The 24,380-nt window shown below is 35.2% G+C and overlaps 1 protein-coding gene across 4 annotated transcripts in view; it reads left to right on the top strand.

The window, feature by feature from the left end:
• Positions 1-24,380, top strand: part of SRBD1 (S1 RNA binding domain 1) — a 243,606-nt gene that overhangs the window by 136,984 nt on the left and 82,242 nt on the right. For all 4 annotated transcript variants that reach the window (XR_009739351.1, XM_061432247.1, XM_061432246.1 and 1 more), the window contains 2 exons: positions 7,295-7,386; positions 16,583-16,665. Coding sequence is in view for 3 of the 4 variants with exons in the window: in XM_061432247.1 (XP_061288231.1) it covers positions 7,295-7,386; positions 16,583-16,665 (175 nt within the window). In the remaining variant the exon portion in view is untranslated. The remainder of the gene's footprint in view (positions 1-7,294; positions 7,387-16,582; positions 16,666-24,380) is intronic.

The following is a 24,380-nucleotide window of genomic DNA, read 5'->3' as shown; positions in this document are numbered from 1 at the left end:
TATGATTCAAACTGGAGACTGCTGGTTGGTGAATGTGTTAGGTGAAGTTTGTGGATAAGGTCACCATTAAACGGGGGGTAGGATGACTTCTGCAGAGGTATAAGTTCATGTCAGAGGAAAGGAGGGGTTGGCAGGGTGGGGGGTTTGAAGTAGAAACAAACATAAGGAAGGAAAGGAGGAATGAGTAATGGTGTTAAAAATGATAAAATGTGTGTGATTTATTAGTGGAGTTCACTGAGATTGTCAGCAATAGCATTTGGGAGAATATCGGGGAATGTAGCACAAACCATTGTTTTTTCCAAAACTTTATTCAACTATAAGTAAAAAGAACTGAGGTATTAGCTGCTGGTAAAGTATATCTCAGTTTCTGTCTCTCTCTGTAATTATTTTATTTCTCATTGTCTTTTTCTCTTTGCTTCTCTCCTTTTTTGTTGTTCTTAAAACTTTTAATAATTCAATTGTATTATTCAGCATTATTATTAGCAAAATATTATAACCCTCTAAGTTGGTAATTCTCATTCTGACTTCTGTTATTGGATGGATAATAAAGGAATAATATATCTTGCAATAAGTTACATTCTGAAAAAAGTCTATGCCATAGCAGTCTGAATTCCACGTATTTTATTAGTGGATGAATTCCCAAAGATCTATTTAAGCTTGAAAAAGATAAAAGGCATAAAAAAGAAAAAGTAAACCTCCCTTTGTAAGAAAATGCTAATTAATACTCTTAGATTTATATCTAAATGTAGAATTACATTTGAACAAGAATAAACAGATAATCTGTTATTATATGAGTAAATACAAATTGAATGCCTTAAAATCTGACAGTTTTGAAGTTAACGGCAAGAATCAGGAGAAGCACATTTTTTATGTTTGGGCAGTAAGGATGGTAGGGAGGTTAACATCATGCTTTTTAAATCAGGACATTTCAAAATGTTGACCAAAGCACAGTTTAATTGTAAAATTAGATGAGTGTTTCTTCCTTGGCTGCTTAGTTTTGGGAACTTGTTAGTGGCGTATGTGAAATGTTTACAGTATTGCTGCAAACAACAGCCTATTCCATGGTTAGTGTTCTGTTCTCTGAGCCTGCTTTTCTAGTCCTGGTACAGTGGGGCTCTTCTCCATGTGCCCAGTGTAAACTCACTTAAGCATCAGGCCTCCTGCTTGGTTGCTCCTGTGACTGTCTTTTCCATGAGCTTCATTTAGTGGTATCGTGCATTACTTGTATCAACTTCATATTGGACTCAAATGTAGATGGGGGGAGAGGGGGTGGCAAGGAGGCTTTTTTTTTTTTTTTTTTCTTCTCCAAGGGAAACAGAAGACAGTGAAGGGAAGGGAGAAAGAAAATGAAAGGAACGCTTGCCCTGGAGAATGGTAGAGACCCATAGTTTCTGCTGGTTCCATTCTTTGTCAGAAACTGCTCTGCCTCGGTAGAGGGGCCCAACCACCTACAAATGGAGAGAAGCTCTGTGTCTTTGTCCCTCAGTTTGGTGATTGGCTTTCCCCATGACGGCATTTGAAGGTACCAGTGATTTTTGTCATCTTCACCTGTGAATGGCCCACTGACAGCCGTAAAAGTGATTTAAATGTAATTGTTTTGACTCATTGCGGTACATTGTAGCAGCTCAGTGTCATTTTAAACATAAACCAGAATTAGATTCTCCTGTGGCCTGAGTACCATTGTTGAGTGTAGAGGCCACGAGAGTAGGTAGCTGGTACTTTGAGGAACCCCAAATTCCAAATTACAATTCTGTTTGGAAGTTGCTAATTTGGGTTTGTCCTTTTTAGGTTTCTTTTGTGGGTTAACGGTGTTCATCTGATATGATATGAGACACTGAAGGAAAAGTAGCCCAGAGAATTCTGTATGGTTAAAATTCCGCTTTGTGGATATGATGGGATGTCCATCCCAGGATACATTCACCCTCTGTTTGGTAGACATTTTAAGTTCTCATAGGCTTATTATGGGTCCTCTGTGTAATTACTCTACCGTTGCTAGACTCATTCTCTTTGGAAAATGCTCATTCTTTGAAAGATAACTCAGAAATTTTCTAAAAAAACTGTGATAGTTGGAGAATTGCTTCTAACTGGTCTTCCACCAGATGGTGCTAGTGTTACATACCTACAGGTAAATTCCTTCGGTGTCCTTGTAATTTTGAGGTTGTGTATTTCTGCTCTATTTCTGTTTCACCATATTTTGCTTTTAGTGTGTGTTTTTTCCACACACTACTTTCCTGGTGTATAACCGTGTCACCTCACATCTTTTTTGTGGTAGATAGTGAATTGATTTTGCTGTGGTGATTCACTTGGTGGATTGATTGACTTGGTAGATTGATTCACAGGCCAAGGACTAAGTTATAACTTAAAGACACATAATATATTGTATATTGTAAAATTTTTCATCATGCATTTGCTTTTTGACCTGTATGTACAAATTGAGAGTTATTCTTGACTTTTCTTTTTAGTCACTTGTCTTTCATGTTATAAAACAATATCATATTGTTTGAGGTCTCACAGGAGTCAAGTTTGGAGGTTATTACTAACCAATGATGTTTACCCACATTTAAGTTGAAAATAACTTTCATAATTTTCAAAGAAAATTTGGTTAAAAAGAGTGTTGGATATTATGTGATATCAGATCTCCTGGTCAGATAAACAATGGTCATTTTAAACTTGAATTTTATAAACTTTTTATTTTTACAAATAAATAGTTATTGCAGAAAAATTTAAAGAAACAAAAATTCATTTAAAGGAATAACTGATAGTTAAGCACTGTTAACATTACCATAAATGTTTCTTTTTTCTTTTTATATACCTATATTTTAAAAATATCAAAATTGGTCTTATGTCATAGTTTTATAACCAGCCTTTGCACTTAATGCTTCACAACAATACTCTGATGACAGTATAGTTTTTCATTAAAGAACCCTTTAATGATAGGCATTCTGATTTCAGGTTCTTTCATTCAGAGCCGTGCTATGATTAATAGCACTATTTATTTTTTTGTGTAAATTAAAATTTCTTTCATATAAGTTCCTAAAAACATATTAGCCAGTTCAGAAAGAATGGCTATTTTGTGACTTGATCTTTATTTTCAAGTTACCATCCGAAAAGAGTTTTACAGTTTAAACATCCTTAACAGTGTGGGATCTTGTTTCCTGGCATCCTTAGGATCACCAGATTACCTTAGTTTTTATTTTTTTTGGCTACATGCAAGGCTTGAAGGATCTTAGTTCCCTCGACCAGGGATTGAACCCGTGCCCCTTGCAGTGGAAGCACAGAGTCCTCTAACCACTGGACCCCGCAGGGAATTCCCACCTTAGTTTTTAAAGTGACTAGATATTGCTCATTTGAGACTCCCTGAAATGACAATTCATCACTAAATAAAGGAATTTAAAATTGATTTTAAAAAAAATAAGTATTCTTTAAACAGTAAATCCTTATTTATGGTGATTTAGTTTTTAGCCTTGACTCCTATCCCCAAAATACAAACAACTATTCTTTCATACTTCAGAACAGATTACCTCATAGCAAAGCAAATGATTAACGTTTTTAGACACTTTGTCTTACTTGTTAAGAAATTTAAGTCAAGTCATTTACCTACCTTCTTTTCATATAAATGTTTCTCAGTCTGAAAATTTAGAAGAACTTCTTTTAGATAAATTATTTTTAAGACTTTAGTGAAATGAGCTATGCATTTAGCATCAGAACTTTTTAGTACCTTTTTTTTTGGTAGGCAGAAGGAGGGAGGAAAAGGAAACTGCTAGATATTGATAAAACTTAAGAAATTCTAGTATACTTTTGTAAAAATTGAAAACATCAGCTTTTATTAGTTTAAGCAAATATGTCCTGGGTGATTTTTGGTACCTTACTAAATATAAATTTTGTTTTCATTTAAGTAGGTTAACTTTGAATTAAATTTTCTTTTTAACATAGGAAGCATGTGATTTATTTTAAAATAAGAAAAACAGAAAAGCTATTTTCATATCTGGGAAATAAGAAGAGAGAAGGAGACTCATACTGAGGCTTCAAGCAACCTCGTAAATGAATATGAAAACTATTAGCCCAGTAACAAAAAAAAAAAAAAAACAACAGCTAGTTTTCCTCTCTCATAAAAGTAATTCTTTCGTCTCAATTTGGCAAAAGGAATTACCACTCTTTTACTATCAGAATGAGTAGTCACTGTAAGAAAAATACTTGCAAGTGTGGCTCTAAAAGATTCATCAATGTACAATTTTTCTTGGTAGAAGAGACTTATAAACTGTGTAGAAATAAATTCTGTGGTCTAAATATATTTTTAAAAATAAATTATATTTATTTTTGTAAATGTTATTTTACAGATTTATGTAACGGCATTGACTTTTACTTGCAATAACAAAAATGAGTGTTTTTCATTTGCAGACTTTTTGTTTAAAACATTTTCAAAGAATTTAAAAGTAAATGCATCTATGTTATGGGCATTACACTTGGTTTTTTAGGTTATGAGTGTGGTTTATATATATTTTTTTTATTTTTTAATAAAAGACCTAGAAAGACTCTAGTGCTGATTTAGATAAAGTGCTTTAAGAATGATCAGTTTCATTCTAGAGAATTAGCACACTTCTGAAATGTAGTTTTGTATATTTAAAGTTTGAGATACCGTATTATTTATTTACACATTTGTCAAAACAAGCAATTTGAAGGTATTTTAAGTACTGTAATAATCTTAAAACTTTTGAGTTCAGATAGAACTGTGTTAGTTAAATTTCCCCAAAATTATAAGTTTTGCTCAAAGTCTTGTCTGTTTTATGGCAAAATAAATAAAATAATCAAATTGCTAAGATTATGAGCCTAATTAGTTTACACCTGAGTGAAATTTGTTTTGTGATATATGATACATATTAAATGTTAGATATCTGGATATTGTGCAAAGTTTACTTTTGCTTTCCTCAAAATATGCTAGAGATAATTGGAATAATTTTTAATAGTTTATTGGGAAACTTCCTAATAAGCAGAGCACCTTGTAAAATCTCACATATAATATCTATCCTTAAACTCTAAATATGAAAGAAAAAAAAGGAAGAGGGCAAATGCTGTAACTTTTGTTCTTAGCAGCTTCTCCTGGAAAAAATCATCACCACTCCCAGCTTGATTTATTTCATTTAATTCTTGCTACATACACTTCTCAGATCCTTATATGTTTTATATTGAAGTAATCAGTGTTGAGGTTTTTCTGTTCATTTAATTATTTAAGCGTCCTGATCTGTGCTTAGTACTGAACTGTTTATTGGACCCATGCTATCTAGTAACTAAAGCATATAAAATTTACTACATTTTGTATTGATTTAATATTAATGTTAATCTAAAATCTTTGGGTGCAGCGTGTCACATCTGTTTTGTATTCCTCTGTTTAAAAGAAGTGGCAGTATGGTATTTGGAGGAATATTTATTATCTGAGTGTTTTTCTTTGCAACAGTTTCCCTCAGTCTTTTGAGAATTATAACTTCCAAGAGACAGTGAATCACCCAGAAAATTCTCAGGTACCCAATTGCTAAAGCCCACAGTTAATTGGAATTTTTATTTACCGTTTAAGTTCCCTTTGCTCAAATAGTGGTAATTTTGGAGGCTTCTGGCAATGACAGAATATAAATTTGTGGTAAGATTTTTTAAAATACTCTTTTCTCTTAATAATTGGTCCTGCCTGCACTTCATGGATACTCTGGGTTTTTTTCTTTTTTGGAAAAGAACTTTGTTAGGCTGAGTGTTCATTTGTGTTTGAAACTAAATTTTCCATAGCTGGTGGCTGAATATTCTTATCTTCAGTTACATAAAGGGGTTGGCTTTGTGCTTTGTATGTAATATGTACCTCTTACTATATCTTGATGCGAGTTTGATGAGGAACAAGATGAGCAGCCTCACTTTCCAATTGAAGAGTGTTCATTTTCCCTGTTAGGAAATTTGGAATAATAGATCTTGTTTGCAAAAAATATATAAATCTTCTTGTTGCCCCAAGTAATCCTCTCAAGTCTCAGAGGCTTATAATCATCAAAGTTCAATTAGGAGTTCTGCAAAGAACTCTTTGGAGTAGCAAACTAACTGTTTCACATTTTACTTATCATTGTTGAGTGGTTACAGTGGAGCAATATGTTAGAAGTTATCTGCTCAACTTGTCTCATAATTGAAGTAACTACTGAAGAGCAAGAAAGGGAGAGGTTCCTAAGAGTAGATCAAAAATTAAGCACCACCAACCATGTTTCTACTTTTGAATCTTGACACCTAGATAGTCACATGGTAGAGAACCAAAGGTATTGTAAACACTTAAAGTAGATGATTTTTAATATATTATATCATAAAGAAAGCCCATAATTTTAAAATGTTAGATAAACTGTACAAATGCCAACCTCTGTACAACTGTCATCTGTAACAGAGTGCTGCCAGTGTGGTTTGTAAAGTATATGGAGCCAGAGAAGAAAGAAAGAGGTTGTATGATGGTTGGATTAAAGAAACAAGAAATGATTTAAAATCTGCCTAAAGTGATAATGTTTCAAGTTTACTGAAAGGATGACTTGAAACCCTCCTGAAAAGAAGTAGGGTGTCTGATCTTCTTCCTTTTCACATTGTTGTTGTTAATTATAACCAAGTAATAATAATGGTGAAGGCTTCCCAGGTGGCTCAACGGTAAAGAATCTGCCTACCAAGCAGGAGACGTAAGTTCGATCCCTGGGTCGGTATGATCCTCTGTAAAAGGAAATGGCAACCAACTCCAGTATCTTGCATGGGAAATCCATGGATGGAGGAGCATGGTGAGCTACAATCCATGGAGCCACGAGTCAGACATGACTTAGCGACTAAACAACAACAACAGGGCAGCATTTATGGAAATAGTTTTTGTGTGTATCCACATATGCACGTATCCACATACATGTCTGTGCTTTCCAAGATGCTTTAGAATGATTAATTCAGACAAGAGTCATAAATGGATTATAAGCACCAGAGAAGCTAAGTATTCTGAAAATTTTGTTGGCCTCATGGAGGAGTATCCATTGTGTTCATTTATAAACTCTGTCTTATTACTACTGACAGAAAAGAACTGAATGAATTCATTATGGATTTAAGCCTGTGTATTTCCTATGTGAAGAAACAAACATTGCTTAATCACTTATATTAATGAATAATCAAATAGTATAGATACCATTGAAATTTAAAGAGAGTGCTTTGCCCTTCAGTTCTCTTATAATACCTATTCTCACTCATTTTTTTTTTTTTTTGGGCAGGCAGAAAGTTTGGCAAATAATATTCCCCTTTTCTTTCTTCTCAGTATCGTCAGTGAAGCAGGAGCATCGATCTACAGTGTCAGCCCTGAAGCTAACAAAGAGATGCCAGAACTGGACCCTAATTTGAGAAGTGCAGGTAAGAAACTGTGGACCATCATAAAAGCGTGTGATTTTAGTATTTTGGACTTAAATTTGGAGCAAGCAAAATATTTAAATATCTAAGGAATTTTAGAAGCTGTATTACGGGCATATTAGAAAGAAAGTATTTGATTGGAATAATACTGTGCATTATGGAAAAGAGGCGGAAGAAAACTGCTTTTAAGGAACACTGCACAATATTCTAGAGTATGGTGAAAAATTAGCCCAAAACATTATTAGTAAAATTAAATGCTGCAGAGTTAGTAGTACAGTAAAACACTCTCAGCCCTCATTATTATTATGAAATATTACTATTAACAGCTTTTTGTTGGAGAAAAGTAATATGTTAACATAAAAATATTTAAAGTGCAAATGCATAAACAGTTACAGACTTTGAGTCTGTTGCAAAATATTTGCTGAATGATCAGTTTCTCTTGTCTTGCTAATATGAATTGCCATTAGTGTATTGTTTCAATCAGCCTGATTTGATTTTAGTTGTATAAAATTGCTCTGATTTCTGTGTTGTGGAATAGTTTAAATCTTGTGTATGAAGGAATTAAGATATTTTGAGACATCTAATTAAAGTAATTGGAATCACAAGCAAAATATAGATCTGGTCAGAGCATTTTTCTGTGTAATAGGTGGATATTTAGACTGCTTTGTTAGAAAGGACTTGTGTGTGTGTGTTTACTGATTTATTATTAATCAAAGTATCATTTATTTACAGTATTATATTTGTTAGGTGTACAGCATTGTGATTCAGTATTTTTACAGATTATACTTCATTAAAAGTTCTTAAAAGATAATGGCTGTAATTCCCATTGCTGTACAATATATCTTTGTTGTTTATTTTATATTTAGTAGTTTGTGTATCTTAACTCCCCAGTTTTAGGAAATGCCAAATTAGGGGAAATAGACTTCTTGTTTAATTTTTTCCCCTTAAAGATTCTCATCAAATTTCATTGACTGTTCTTGAAATATATACCTGGAGATAGGTATTTGAAAATTTTTGCATTAATCTAAAGTTAAAGACTTCTTTTATAATCCAAAAGAACTTGTAGTTTCCTTTCAGTTGTTCATTCTATGATACAGTCACCTGTCTATAATGATCTCCTCTTCAAACTCAGATCCCAGCTCAAATTCTTCAGTGAAATTTTTCCCTGTCACACCAACTCAATGGGGTCTCTGCCTCCTTGACATGTTCTATTTTGATACTTGCCTTATATAAATAGTAATAAAATATTAAGAGGAGGAATACCTAGGGTAATTATAGTGGGAGCTACTAACACTAATCTTTTTTAAGCACTTAATATATGTGAAACATTGTGGTAAATACATTACCAGGATTATTTTATTTAATCCTCACAATTGCCCTGAGTCATTTATTACTCCCCCTTTACAAATGAGGAGACCAAGGCTTAAAGAGGCCACATAGCCAAGTAAGTGTGTACATAATATTTTGTGTATTAACTTCTAAAATAAAGGAATACTTTACAAAAAAATAAAATTCAGAGCCTCCCTCCCAAGTTGAGACTGAAAGATAGTCATCTAACAGTGTATTTGATAAAAATGTTACATAGGTGGTGGCAGTCCCTCAAACTTCCCCTTTGCTGCTATTTCCTTTCCACTACTGGCCTGTGTGGATACATAACTGCACAGTATTATTAGGGAACAAAATTATAATGCTCTAATAAGACTATTAAAATAGCAAATAATAAAAAAGGGAATTGGTATATAGTCCTCTCTGATTTCAAAACCTAGCTGTGTCTTCAGTTTGTGATTCACTGCAGATGTGCCTTCTTTCTTTGTCTTAGCTTGTTTCCACATTGGCAACAACTTTGTTTGATCCATATCAACTCAAAATACTACCTAGACATTTTGAGTCTTCATGGTGTCTGGTCCTGGAATCAAATGTTGAAACTGCGAGTCTCTACTCTTGACTTTCTAGGGCCCCACTTCCTTTTCAATTCCTGTTTTCTGACTGGGAGTCTTTCTCTTTCCTAGTGATTGATGCTGGGGATGACTTTACACTTCATTTGAGACCTACCTATGGGTGTGGGTTTTACCTTTCAACCCTCCATAAGTTTACTGTATCAAATATAAGAGAACCTCACCATTCTTACAAGTGTTAAACATATGTAAGAAAATTACCTTTATCTTACTATGTTTTTTTGACCAGTTTATCAGCTTATTGAAAACAGAAGTTATCCTTATATATGCTTACATTCCCCTCATAATAAATTTATTATACGGACAGGATTTAAATTGGATGAGTAGAATGGTAGATAGTTGGTATTAAAATGTTTATTTTGGATTTCTGATTTAAAATGAAGTTTAAATATCATTCACTCTCTTCTGAAATCTCATTAAAATGACAATAACTTGATAGAATGGAGGCATAAACTACTAGGACAAGGAGAATAGGGAAGAGAAAATAGCAACAATAGTTTTGAAGCTGGAAATCAGCTGAGATTCAGCCAGCTTGAGAAATTGGAATACTGAGACAGCATTGTTGAAAACAGAACTAACCTGAAATAGATCACAGAAACCGTGAGGACTTAGGGACTACACCAAGCACTGTTAGAAGTATCTCGGGAGGGCTGAGAATGGGTCTAAAATAAGAAGATGGATTAAAAGTCTCTTTAAAAAACAATGAGATCAAGTTAAACATAGAATACCATATAACCCAGCAATCCCATTTCCAGGTATATACTCAAAAAATTGAGAGCAGGTACTCAGCAAATACGTGTACACAAATGCTCATAGCAGCACTATTTACAATACCCAAAAACTGGCATTGGTCCAGTAGCTGAATCTTCATCAGCAGGTGAATAGACAAAATGTGGTTTGTCCATATGATGAAGTAATATTTTCAGTCATAAGAAGGAATGAAGTAACGATACATGCTATGACATGGATGAACCTTGAAAACATGCTAAGCAAAAGAATCTGAGCACAAATGGTCACATATTGTATGATTTTATATATATATATGAAATGTCCAGAATAGGCAAATCTGCAGACACAGAGAGCTGGATGGTGGTTGCCAAGGACTGGGAAGAGGGGACAGTGAAGAGGGGCTGCTTAATGTGTTCGGGGTTTCCTGTGGGGGTGATGAAAATATTTTGGAACTTGATAGAGGTGGTGGTTTGCACAATATTGTAAGTGTACTAAATACCAATGAAAGTTACACCCTAAAATGGTTAAGTTTGTGTTATGTGCACTTCACATCAGTTAAAAAAAAAATGAATTAGACCTAGTCCACAAAGCTGAGTAACTCTCCTTCGACTTTTGCAGAAGACTGGAAAATTGCTCTCTAGTGAGGGTTAAATAGGTTTCTGCACCAGAAGACATGGGTTATACACAAGAGTGGGAATACCTATTTTAAAAAAATGGATTAAATAATTATTAACTTGATGTTGTAGATACCTTCAGTTCAGTTCAGTTTAGTCGCTCAGTCGTGTCCAACTCTTTGCGACCCTGTGGACTGCAGCACGCCAGGCCTCCCTGTCCATCACCAACTCCTGGAGTTTGCCCAAACTCATGTCCATTAAGTCAGTGATGCCATCCAACCATCTCATCCTCTGTCGTCCCCTTCTCCTCCTGCCTTCAATCTTTCCCACCATCAGGGTCTTTTCAGATGAGTCAGCTCTTCACCTCAGGAGGCCAAAGTATTGGAGTTTCAGCTTCAACATCAGTCCTTCCAATGAGTACTCAGGACTGATCTCCTTTAGGATAGACTGGGACTCTCAAGAATCTTCTCCAACACCACAGTTCAAAAGCATCAATTCTTCAGCGCTCAGCTTTCTTTACAGTCCAACTCTCACATCCATACATGACTATTGGAAAAACCATAGCCTTGACTAGACGGATCTTTGTCGTCAAAGTAATGTCTCTGCTTTTAATATGCTGTCTAGGTTGGTCATAACTTTCCTTCCAAGGAGTAAGCGTCTTTTAATTTCATGGCTGCAATCACCATCTGTAGTGATTTTGGAGCCCCAAAAAATAAAGTCAGCTGCTGTTACCACTGTTTCACCATCTATTTGCCATGAGGTGATGGGGCTGAATGCCATGATCTTAGTTTTCTGAATGTTGAGCTTTAAGATACCTTAGAGAGAACTAAAACCTCCATGCAGGAAATTAGGGGATTCAACCAACACAAGAGGAAATACATATAGAAACCGAGATCAGAGATTTCACAGAGAAATGGCCAAATTACCTTGTAGTGAAGCCCACAACTGACAAACCTCACCTTTGAGCAAAGCACTTACAGTCAGGTTTTTAGTACCCTGCCTCTGATGGAAAGTTGTTGTTCACTTAACATGTAAGGAAAATTTATACTGTTAAAGACAGATGCCAAAATATGAGGCAGGGGGTGGAGTGTATGCACTACATGGAAGAAATAGAGACTATGTAGAAAGAAGAAAAATAAAGAAAAAGCTTGATATCCTTAGAGAAAAGATACTTCACTCATTTAAGGGTATATTTACATAAAATAATTTCACCCTTTTTAGGTATACCATCTATGAATTTTTAAAAGCTTATGCTAGTCAGGTCACCACAAGTGCTGCAATCAAGATACAGATTATTTATATTAGGTCAACAGATTTGTCAGCTCCTTATTGAAAAATGTAATTACTGATTAGAGGATCAAGATGTGCTTTAAGAGCATTGCAGTTACATTTTAATCAGCTTTTTACAGTGAAAAAATTCTAATTTGGAGTTCTTGAATGAAATAAAAGACAGCATGGCGATTAACCTGTCTTCCTCTGTTGCTGTCTGATGGCAAGGAGAAGTACAAAAATGAAGTGAGTTTTGAACTTGAAAAATTCCCACTTTATAGTCTCAGATAACAGAATAAAGAAAACTTTAAAGACAGCACAGTTTAGTACAGTCTTCTAAGCAATACATTTATTTGCTCTGGAAGCTTTAAGATTCTAGGTGTTTCATGGATCTAAAGACCAAAACCAATATACTTCCTTTTATCCTTTGCATATAAGACAGCTTATAAATGAGGGGCGAATGCTGCTTTCAGGGGTACTGCACATGGCTGTAGCTCTGGTTGCTTACCTTTTAGGATGCTAATCTTCACTCAGTCTGGGATCCCTTCCACAGGTTATGCATGTTTTATTTTTCTTACATGCAATACACACACACATACACACAGAGACAGTGAATGGATTCTCCTTCATGATATTTCTTATTGGTTGTTGATGGCATATGATGGAGCATCAGTTTTTGTGTGGGTGTCTTGAAACCAGCCAACTGATTGAAATCTTACTAGTTGTGATATTTTTTTCAGTTGACTTAGTTGGGTTTTCTAAGAAGACAGTCATCATCTGCAAATAATAATAAGTAATCTAACTTCTGTCTTTTCAGTAATCGTGTCTTCTTTCTTTTCCAATTGTGTTAACTAGAATTTCCTGAACAATGGTGAATAGTAACTATGATACAGAGAAGCGTTGGCATCATATGTGGGAAAAAATAGATAATATTTGCCATACATTTGGACATTCTGCATTTAAAAAACATATAACAACTTCATTGAGATACAGCTTACATAGCACACAGTTAACCCTTTTAAAGTTTATGTCATCATTTTTTAGTATAGTCAGTTGTGTAACTATTGCCGGTATCCGATTTTAGAGCATTTTCATTGCCTCAAATAGAAACCCCATACCAATTAGCAGTTTGTACCCCTTCCTCTCTTTTTCCCAGTCTCTGGAAAACACTGACCTTCTTTCTGTCTGTACAGATTTGTCTATTCTGGATATGTCATAGAAATGGAGTCATTACAATGTGAGGTCTTTTGTGACCAACTGGCTTCTTTCACTTAGTATGGTGTTTTCAAAGTTTACCCATGCTGTAGCGTATTATCAGTACCCCATTCCTTTTTATTGCCAAATAATGTACCACCATACTGGTGTATACCATGTTTTTTTCATCCATTTATCAGTTGTTGAATATTTGGGTTGTTTTCACCTTTTTGACTACTATGAGTAATGCTGCTATGAGCATCCATGTACAAGATTTTATTTGGACAGATATTTTCATTTCTTTTGAGTATGTACCTAGAAGTAAAAACTCGGGGACATAGGGTGACTCTGTGTTCAACATGTTCCAGAAGTCTTTTTTACTCCTTTTACTATACTTTCCTCACCATTCCTCCTCTGCCTCTGCCACCATTTCCTCCTTTTCCTTTCTAACTCAAAATGAGTGTGCCGCAAGGTTGGGGCCATGACTCTTACTCTGTCTTCATTTTCTGAATCAGCAATCTACTAGACTCCTTTTGCCTGAACTACTTCTCTGTCTCTAACTTGCAGAAATCTGTAGTTAGCCTGATCATTAAATGAGTACTGTTTGCTGCATAACGTTTCTCTTGGTTATCCTGCCAGCAGAAAAACAGCTCCATCTTCTCTTCAAAGCTTGAGCATACTACTTTTCAAATTCTACTTTAAATAGTATTCATCTGTGTTTCTCCTCCTGCCTCTGTCTCTTCCATATTTGGTTTTTATACTTCACAGAACGAACAGCATCTGAAAGTGAAATGCCAATCCTAGAAATATTAGATCTTTGTCAAGGGTTGTTTACTGGGTACACTGTAACTCCAGAAGCCCTTGGGACTTATTGTAGAATTAATGGCATCTAGAAACCATCATTTTCAATCCATCGTTGCTAATATTTAGCAATATTTGGATGAACAAATGATACACTGGCAGTGAACTGTTGGAAGGGAATCCAGTAGAAAACAGTTGAAAATCCTTTTATGTATCTCAGAAATGTTAAAATATGGGATCTACTCACACTTACCAATTACATACAATGCTGTAACCACTTTCTGAGTTTTAGGTTTTCATAATGTGGGTTCTCCTGAAGGTGTAGATTTGAAAGATTTATGTATTGTTGATATACTTTTATTGAACTTCTAATATTGCCTTCCTATGCAGCATATGTTCTGATGCCTGTTCCCTTAGCTTGGTTTACTGTTGTTTCTTTAATCTGAAAGTATTTTGCAATGTATGTATATGTTTGAAAATCATTCTTATTGTATTATATATATAAAGGCTAGAATAAAGAAATAATACAATTATCCCTTGGTAGCCTTAGGAGATTGGTTTCAGAAACTCCTCTCAGGTACCAAAACACAAGAATGCTCTTGTCCTTTATATAAAATAGTGTAATATTTACATATAAGCTGTGCACATCCTCCCGTATACTTTAAAACATCTCTAGATTACTTGTAATACCTAATACAATGTAAATGTTATGTAAACAGTTGTAAGTCCAATGTAAATAGTTGCTAATGCGGAAAATTCAAGTTTTACTTTTTGGAACTTTCTGGAATTTTTTTTCAAACATTTTTGATCGATAGCAAAATCTGTGAATGTGAAACTTACAGATGTGGAGGGCTCACTTTTTTGTCTTTAGAGGATACCAGGTATGTCTCTGGTGGCATGTGTTTCAATGGGTAACTATAAATGTGGTTATTAGAAGAAACCACTTATACTTCCATGCTTGCACTAATTAACTTTATGTGAAATTTGATAAGATAGGTGTATATGAAGTCCTTGGAATTCCCATCTCTTCTGTGGGAGAAATAGGCAGATTATAAGATACCAACTTATTGCTCTCTAAGCTTGTTTTGCAAGTTGCCGTTGTCACTATCTCTTAGCAATACTAGTAAGAGATGTGAAAAAGACTTGAATGACTGTGCAGTGAACTTGATGTTTACAATGGATCTTATCTCTGATGAGAGGTGGCACACATCAGGAGAATCTGATAGTCACTTCTAAGAGGTGACTTCTTTTATCAGTCCTTCAACAGTTTAACACAAAAACAGCCATGGAATTTCCTTTAACGACCTTAATGTTTTCACTTAATGAATTTATATTTTATCCAACCTTCTATATGAGTAGGTGACATTGACTAACTTTCATATGTTTAGAAAATGAATCCTGTTCATATGTAAACACTCAATGCATCTATACTACTTGGGGGAAAAAAAGAGTTGCCTTAATTATCCTTAAGATTCATATTGATGCTTTTGAACTGTGGTGTTAGAGAAGACTCTTGAGACTCCCTTGGACTGGAAAGAGATCAAACCAGTCCATCCTAAAGGAAATCACTCCTGAATATTCATTGGAAGGACTGATGCTGAAGCTGAAACTCCAATACTTTGGCCATCTGATGTAAAGAGCTGACTCATTTGAAAAGACCCTGATGCTGGGAAAGATTGAAGGCCGGAGGAGAAGGGGATGACAGAGGATGAGAGATGGTTGGATGGCATCATCGACACAATGGACATGAGTTTGAGCAAGCTCTGGGAGTTGGTGATGGACAGGGAAACCTTGTGTGCTGCAGTTCATGGGGTTGCAAAGAGTTAGACACAACTGAGCAGCTGAACTGAACTAAAGATTCATATTAAATTTCTTTTTTCCAACTAAATTTGTCTTATAAGCTAAATTAGTTATGAGATTTTGTTTTAAAAAAGGTAATAATAAATGATGACTAAGTAAAAATCATGACACAAGTAAAGCAATATTTGAAGTTAACTCTCAAGTCTCTTAAAAATGCGATGTGATGGTCAGGAAAGGGATGTAATTAGGACTGTGCATGTGTTAGGAGCAAGCAGTTAGCATGCAGATCACTTCCCAGACTAATCTTGCAGTCATATTCAAGGCGATACAAGTATATTCACTAGCCAGCTAACTTGATCTCTGATTGCAGTAAGATATGATTCTGTCATTAGTCATCATTATCAAGATGTAGTCTTAATAAGCATATTTAATGCAAAGATGTGTATCATGTTTATAGTAATGCAGGGTTATTTAGAAATAAAACAATATCTACTTGTTCTTTAAATTGTGAGGTGTCCTTGCATACTGTATTTAACAAATGAACAGGTAATTGTGTAAATACAGCAACTGTTTTACTCGTTTTTCAAATATATAACCCTTTCAATGCATTTGAGCTTAGCAATGCCTAGGAGTTTTGGTGACGTAATCAATCCTGAAGTTTTGCATTCACTTTTTGTATGGGGTGGGGGGGAGACTGAAACTTGGTTAAACTGTTGGTCTTTTGGGGGGAAGAATAAAGAGGGATAACTGCTTGTATTATAAGAAACTAAAACAGTAATTATCTGGATACTGCTTTTCACATTAAGCCATACTTGTTTTCTGATTCTGTTTTTTCAGTTTCCATAGCAAGGCGTGTACAAGATCCATTAGCTGAGCTAGTGAAAATTGAGCCAAAGCACATCGGAGTTGGAATGTATCAGGTAAAGCAATGTGGGCCATTTAATTTATGAAATCCATCAATAAAGAGAGCAGTACTAAAAACAAAAAAAAAAGAGAGCAGTACTCAAACCTTGGTATAGTAATTGTCAGTGGGAATAAGTTCCCATTTTCAACGGTTGTACAGTTTGCAGAACGATAGTTAGGTATTATAAATTACTAAGGAAGGAGTGAGTTTTTTATACTGGTATTTATGATTTTGATCAAGACTCAGAATTGGTTATAATCAGTTTAGACACTATTAAAATGTTAGATGCAAGTCTGAAGAGCCTCTCCTTTTAACGTTTTTATAAAAGTGGAGGGGATGTGGATAAAGCGGAGTATGTTGGTTCTTTTGGTAAACCCATATGAACTATTGATCTTTATTGATCTTTCCAGAAGAAGCCTTTGGTACTTACTGTTATTTTTTTTTCCTGTTTCATTCCTATTAGATTATTATAGTTTGTTTTTGTCATTTCCCAGTATGAGCTAAAAGCTTTCATTTTTGTTACTGTGTAGTAGTAGCAATAATAGTAGTAATAGTGCTTATTGTTGTTGCTATTGTATTTTCAGTTCTTGAGTTTGTATTCCTTAGGCAATTGAGGGTGACAGTAAATCTGGGTAAAATGAATCCATATTGGTTTAAGTGGTCTCCAGAAACCTCAAGTTGAATTATTTTCTCTCTGGTGAAAGTTCTACTTAGGCCTGAAGGAGAATATTACCCTCTGTACAATTTTCATGAAATTTGAGTGATAGGTACTGTATTTTCTCTAAGGAAATACTATATTACATCATAGGATCTGTGACCACTAGAAATGGAAGAGAGAGACCTTTGAGATCATCCAACCCTACCCTCCTCATTTGACAGGAAAAGAAGCCATGTCCAAGAGTAGTTAGGATTTTTACCCAGGCTCACACTATCAAAGCCTGGACTAACCTGTCATATATGGGACTTAACTGGAGTTTTCCCATTTTATAGTAAGTTAAACCAAGAGGCATCCAAAGCTTTAACTGGACTTGTTCATTCAACAAGGATGGTTCCTAAAGGGATGATCTAGTTACAGATAGATAAAATACCTAGTATCTAAAGAGTATACCTACTATAGCAGTTTTATAATACAGGCATCATAGTTAAGTTATATTAATTTAAGGTGAAGTTATGGAATACCTCAACAAGATGGTGGAACAAAGGAAAGGGGAACTTATATAACCCAGGAGGCTAATAACCTGTTGGCATCAGGTCTTTAAGTAAATAGCAGGGACCTTGTCTCCAGATTTGGATTCAGTGTAGTGTTTAATGTGGAAAAACTGTGGAATTGATTCCAACAGCAATGAGAAGTAATGGAAGAGTTTTAAGCAGAGGAATGACATGATTTGATTTGTATTTTTGAATGTTGACTAACTATTCTAGGTGAAAGGTAATGGTGGCTGGGACAAAGTTAATGGCACTCAGCAGAAATGGAAAAAAATAAAATGTATTTTGTAGGGACTATTTGGTGATGTGAGTGAAAAGGAGTTGTGAAGAATTTGTTGCAAGGGTCATGAGGATACCTGAGCAGATTTGGTGAGGATAAGATGAGTAATCCAGTTTTGGACATGTTAAATTTGAGGTGCCTGTAAGAAATACAAGAAAAGGTATCAGCTCAGAGTTGGATATACGAGTCTGAGATTTAGAGATATAGCCATGTTAGCACTAGAGTACATACCCTTGAGCAAACAGTGACACTGAGAAAGTGATCAAGATAGTAGGCTGAGCTCATGCTATTCTTTAACTACATTTCCACCACCGCTGGCATGTTCCAAATTCCATAAGAGGACAGAAAAAGTGTACATATATGTCTGTACCTATATAAATACTCACTTATGTTAATCAACAGATAATAGTCTGGGAAAACAAGAAAGGGTCCCACCAGTGGATCGAAATTATAAGAATTCTTAAAAGATGTTAAGCCTGATGAGTCACATCCACAGAAAAATAAAGCATGATGGAGCCACACCCCAAAAATATATAGACGAGTAGTGTTCACTAACCGGAGTCATATTCAGAGAGTGGAGAGGTCTGCAGGATTAGGTAAGGAGGTACATATAGAATGGCTAGGCCTGTATAATACAGAGGCCAGAGAGGCTTGGTGATCCCTCAGGTAGCCTTTGGTTGTCAAAAAGCTCAAGGAGTTTCTTCCTGGAAGACAAACTTGTAACATGTACATGACACCTGGCATCATATCCCACATTTTTTACTTGAGGCTCATGGTAGTGAACAGAACCATTATACAGAGACAGACACAGAGAGTCTCTGAAATGACCTTGCTGCCAAGAGTCACTAAATGTTTGAGGAAAACATATGATAGAAAAACGAGGCTCCAACCTTAAGAAATAAACAATACTCAAAGAAACAATGAACAGGCAACAGACTCTGAAATAAGTCAGATTAACATTCATGGTAACATAGGAAAGGTTATTACATTTCTAAAACAAACATGGAATAGAATGAAATTAAGCCAATCTAAGAATTTTAAAATCTAATTGTTAAGATTTAAAAAAAGAAAAAACAACACATAGGTGAAATAGAGTGGACACAGCTAGAAGCAAATTAATGAAGTAGAAGATTGAGTTAGATTCTTTAGGGTGTAGTCTTAAAAAGGTAGGAAGCATGAACAAAAGGTCGTACAATATAGAGTGCCTTCTTAAGTTTCTGTGCTTAGTTGGTTCAGTCATGTCCGACTCTCTGCTACCCTGTGGGACCATGGCCTGTCAGGCTCCTCTGTCCGTGGGATTCTCCAGGCAAGAATACTGGAGTGGTTTGCCATTTCCTTTTCCATCTAAAGCTTCTACATTCATCTAATAGAACTTCAGATAAACGAGAGTGGAGGGGAGTTATGATCCCAGAAATAATAGGATGAAATTTCTCCAAACTGAAGATAGACAAGTCTTCTAAAAAGGCCTGCTGCTACTGCTGCTAAGTCACTTCAGTTGTGCCCGACTCTGTGTGACCCCATAGACAGAAGCCCACCAGGCTCCCCCGTCCCTGGGATTCTCCAGGCAAGAACACTGGAGTGGGTTGCCATTTCCTTCTCCAGTGCATGAAAGTGAAAAGTGAAAGTGAAGTCGCTCAGTTGTGTCTGACTCTTAGCGACCCCATGGACTGCAGCTTACCAGTCTCCTCCGTCCATGGGATTTTCCAAGCAAGAGTACTGGAGTGGGGTGCCATTGCCTTCTCTAAAAAGGCCTACTGAATACTAAATAAAAGAGTGACAAACGACCTACACTCAGATGCCTTCCTGTGAACTTTCAGGATGCTAGTAATAAGGAGGAACTGACTTAAGACCTTCCAGAGAGCAAAAACAGTTTACCTACAAAGGGAAAAATCAGGTAGATATTAGCTCTATTATTGATTAAAACAAGTAATAGAAGATAGAAATGCAGTAGTTTTGAAGTTGAGAAAAAATTTATGTTGAACCTGTAATTCTGTATGCAGGCAAACCAGCAATTCAGTGTGAGAGGAAAATAAAATAAAAATAGTTTTGGATCTGTAATAATTCAGCTTCTCTGATTGTTACAGACCTTCTTTGAAAGAATTATTTATGCTAGCTCTCCTGCCTAATGTGGGAGGGTGGGTGTGGGATTGGAGGTCCAAAAAGTGGGAGGTCATGTCTTGAGGAAGTGGTATCAAAGTAAGGAAACAGCAGAGAGCTTTACAATACACAAATGTCCAGTAAAGTGTATTTGTATTGTTAAGTCATAGTTTTTTAACTATAAGGTTTATCCTTAAATTAGTCAGGAGCAGATCAACTAAATACGGGAGAGTAGAAGAAAAGAGATAGAATATTAGGACTCTTTTTCAGGAAAAAGATTCAAATATAGATTAACTCTTTAATTTTTTTAGAGAAACATAATCTGAAATATATGAGTAATAACCACAAATAGGACACTTAATATAAATCATGAGAGTAAAAAAATAAATCAAGTTTAACATTCCAACCAAAGGTAGAGGAAAGAAAATAAGAAAGTATAGTAAATAAATAAAATATATGATGACAGAAATAAGTGTACTAATAGGTAAAAGTGAAAGCATTAAATTTGCCTATGAATAGGATCTCAGACTTTTACAAATAAAATATAGCACCGAGATGTGTGTGTCCGACTCTTGCGACCCCATGGACTGTAGACCATCAGGCTATGGGATTTCCCAGGCAAGAATGGAGTGGGTTGCCACTTCCTTCTCCAGGGGATCATCCCAACCCAGAAATCAAACCTGATCTCTTACATTGCAAGCAGTCTCCTTCATTACAGGCAGATTCTTTACCAACTGAGCCACCAGGGAAGCCTCTATGTGCAAGAGGTACTTCTTTTTTTTTTAATATAAATTTATTTATTTTAATTGGAGGCTAATTACAATATTGTATTGGTTTTGCCATACATCAACATGAATCCGCCACGGGTGTACACGTGTTCAAGAAAAAAGCAACCTTGATATTTCAAATTTGGAGAAAAACATTCCACATAAATGAAAAGTCAGCAACATTAACATGTGAGATGAAATAGAATTTAAGGCAAAATGCATTTAAGATTAAAGGTCAAGTTCAAAAAGGGTTATTTAATATTAATTGTGGAACAGTATCCCAAGAAAATATAATTGCTCTGAGCATTATAGAATGCTAACAGCATAGCTTCAGAAAAATATGAAGTATTAAACACTTCTGAAAATTAGAACAAGAGACAAGTTCACTTTTTTGGTGGGGGCGTTAACAGACCACAGTATAGTGACATATATTTTAAAAACAACTTTACTGAGATATAATCATATACCATACATAAATTCATCCACTTAAAGTGTACCTGTCAAAGATGCTTCATATATTCACAGGGTTGTGAAACTGTTAGCACTGTCTAATTTTTGAACATTTTCATCACCCTGAAAGAAACCATTAGCAGTCACTCTCCAGCACCCCCTCCTTCCCCAGTCCTGCTGCTGCTGCTGCTAAGTCACTTCAGCCGTGTCTGACTCTGTGCGACCCCGTAGATGGCAGCCCACCAGGCTCCCCCGTCCCTGGGATTCTCCAGGCAAGAACACTGGAGTGGGTTGCCATTTCCTTCTCCAGTGCATGAAAGTGAAAAGTGAAAGTGAAGTCGCTCAGTCGTGTCCGATTCGTAGCAACCCCATGGACTGCAGCCTACCAGGCTCCTCCATCGATGGGGTTTTCCAGGCAAGAGTACTGGAGTGGGGTGCCATTGCCTTTTCAGTCCCCAGCCCTAGGCCACTACTAATTTATTTTCTGTTTCTATTGCTTTGTCTATTCTGGATATGTCATACAAATTTAATTACACAGTGTGTGGTCTTTTGTGACTGACTTCTTTCTTTTCACATAATATTTTCAAGATTCATCCATGCTATAGCATGTATCAGAACTTCATTCTTTTTGTGGGTGATAGTACCTCATTGTATGTATATATACCGCATTTCGTTTAAACATTTATCAGATCACGGAAATTTGGGTTAATTCCACTTTGGGGCTCTTATGAATAATGCTATTATGAACATTTGTGTACAAGTTTCTATTTTATTTTTATTTTTATTCTAAATAGGTATTGGTTAGCAGGCAGCAAGAAATTACTGTTAGATATTCAGTTCTTAGGTGAGATAGCATTGTTAAGTGGATCCATCCAAATCTAGTCTACTGGCTTTGTATCTAGAGAGATATGAACTTATAGTAAAACTGTGTACAAATTTTTAAGATGTGTATTTTCATTTCTCTTGAATATATACTTAGAGTGGATTTTCTGTGTTACAGTTTAAAGCCAAATGATGAAAAAAAAAAAAAAAAGCCAAATGATGAAGTAGGGAAGTTATTGGCCACAAATATATATGTACATATGGTAACTACATATTTTATTATTAGAATTTGGTGTCTTCTTATAATTTGTATACATTTATTTATTGGTTCCTATAAAACATTGACAAAATTTTATGGAGACTTTACATACCATTTATATGGATGAAATATATATAAATTTTCTCTATCAGAAAAACCCAAATTAGACAAAGAGATATTTATTTCAACCTAATAATTGAGTAAAGTAGTAATAAAGTGATAAATATCTGTGCAAATAAAAAAGATACAGTAAAATGAACATTCATAAACACTGCAGGTGTTATATAAATTGTTATTTCTAGTAAATAGTTAATACCTATCATGATGCATTTTAAAAATACACATTGCTTTGACCTGGTCTTTCTTTCTTTTGGAGTCTCTTCTAATGTAATAATAAAAACTGTTTCTAAGATTCACATACAAGTTTGCCGTTACAACCAATGTCGAAAGCAACTACAATAGGAAAAGAGTTAAATGAGTTATGGCACATCTCCCAGTTGAAGTATTATGCAGCCATTCAAAATTCAGGCTTTCCAGGCAGACTTAATGCCATGAGAAATTGCTCCTAACATATCTTTAAATTGCAAAAAAGTTGTTGATACAGAATAAAACCAATTTGTGTTTTAGAATTAGAGATGTGCATTTACACTTAAGGAAAAAAGTAACTGGCTGTTGACTGATATTTATATCTTTGTTGGTGTGATTAGGGATTTCTCTCTCTTTTTTTTTTTTTTTTCTTACCTTTTTTCGAACTTTCTGTAGTGATTATATATTAGGAAAAATGTGTTGTAAAATAAATATTTCCATTTCCCAGTCAATGGACCACTTAATTTTAAGCCTTGATAAAATAGACTTCCAGTACAACCAAAATGGGACTGGATTTCTTTTTAGCTGGGATCTATAAGTGCTTTTAGTGTAAATTTAATACTTGTATTTATTCTGATTTAAATTATGAGTAGCTGGACAAACATTGTCGATTTTAGAAATGAAAGCTATTCAAAGAAAGAATGTTAAATAGTTATATGAAATAATAGAAGCTGTAATATTATTATTTCAATAGAAACTAAAATACTTTTGGTTTAATAACAGCTAAAATGCTCAAGGCAGCACTCCAGTCCTTGTCTTAGAAAATGGGGAGAGCTGATTTCAAAAACACATGCCTGTCATTATTTCTGGAGAGAGAGGCAGCCAGTGTGGTCGAATGACAACATATCCCTAACTGACCCCTGAAGACTTTGCTGGAAAGTGGCTTGGTGTTACTCCCAAGAAAACACTCCAGGGTGAGAGCAGGATGATGCTGGGTTGGCTCTGTTTGAGTTCTGTGGGACATGGGGAATGATGGTTTAGTTTGGCCTTGTCATATCAAGAGAGCAGACCTTGAATATGTCGGATTTACTTGCTGTTTATTTCTTCCTTGGATCATGTTTTAGATACTTTCATGCTCATTAACACCTGTATTTGTTCATGAGCATTCACAGTAAAGTAGGAAAGACAGGGCAGTCCCCTTTTTCTCCTTTGTGCCTCTCTGTTAGATCATTTGATGTTATTAGAGAGTGAAATGGTTTTCCAAAATGAGTTTCTGAAATCCTTAGTGGATTTTCTCTATCCAGGCCATCTTTATTCCTCATTATTATGTATAATGAGGAGTCATTGTAAAAGGAAAATCATCTTCCCAGCTGAAATTTTTCATGGTTAAACCTCAAAGGTGGGAATTTGTACTTTACTTCCCCACCCCTTCTATAGGATCAGTTCTGGAGAGAAACAAAACAAGACCCCAAAAAACCCACTCTTCGGTGGTGGCATTACTCTGTTAAAAAATTATTTTATAGTTAATATTGTAAGGATTATGA

The sequence above is a fragment of the Bos javanicus genome, chromosome 11 (assembly GCF_032452875.1).
Source record: "Bos javanicus breed banteng chromosome 11, ARS-OSU_banteng_1.0, whole genome shotgun sequence".
In the NCBI taxonomy this organism is placed as follows: Eukaryota; Metazoa; Chordata; class Mammalia; order Artiodactyla; family Bovidae; genus Bos; species Bos javanicus.
Note: the sequence above shows the minus strand (reverse complement) of the source record. Positions and strands in the feature narration are given on the sequence as shown.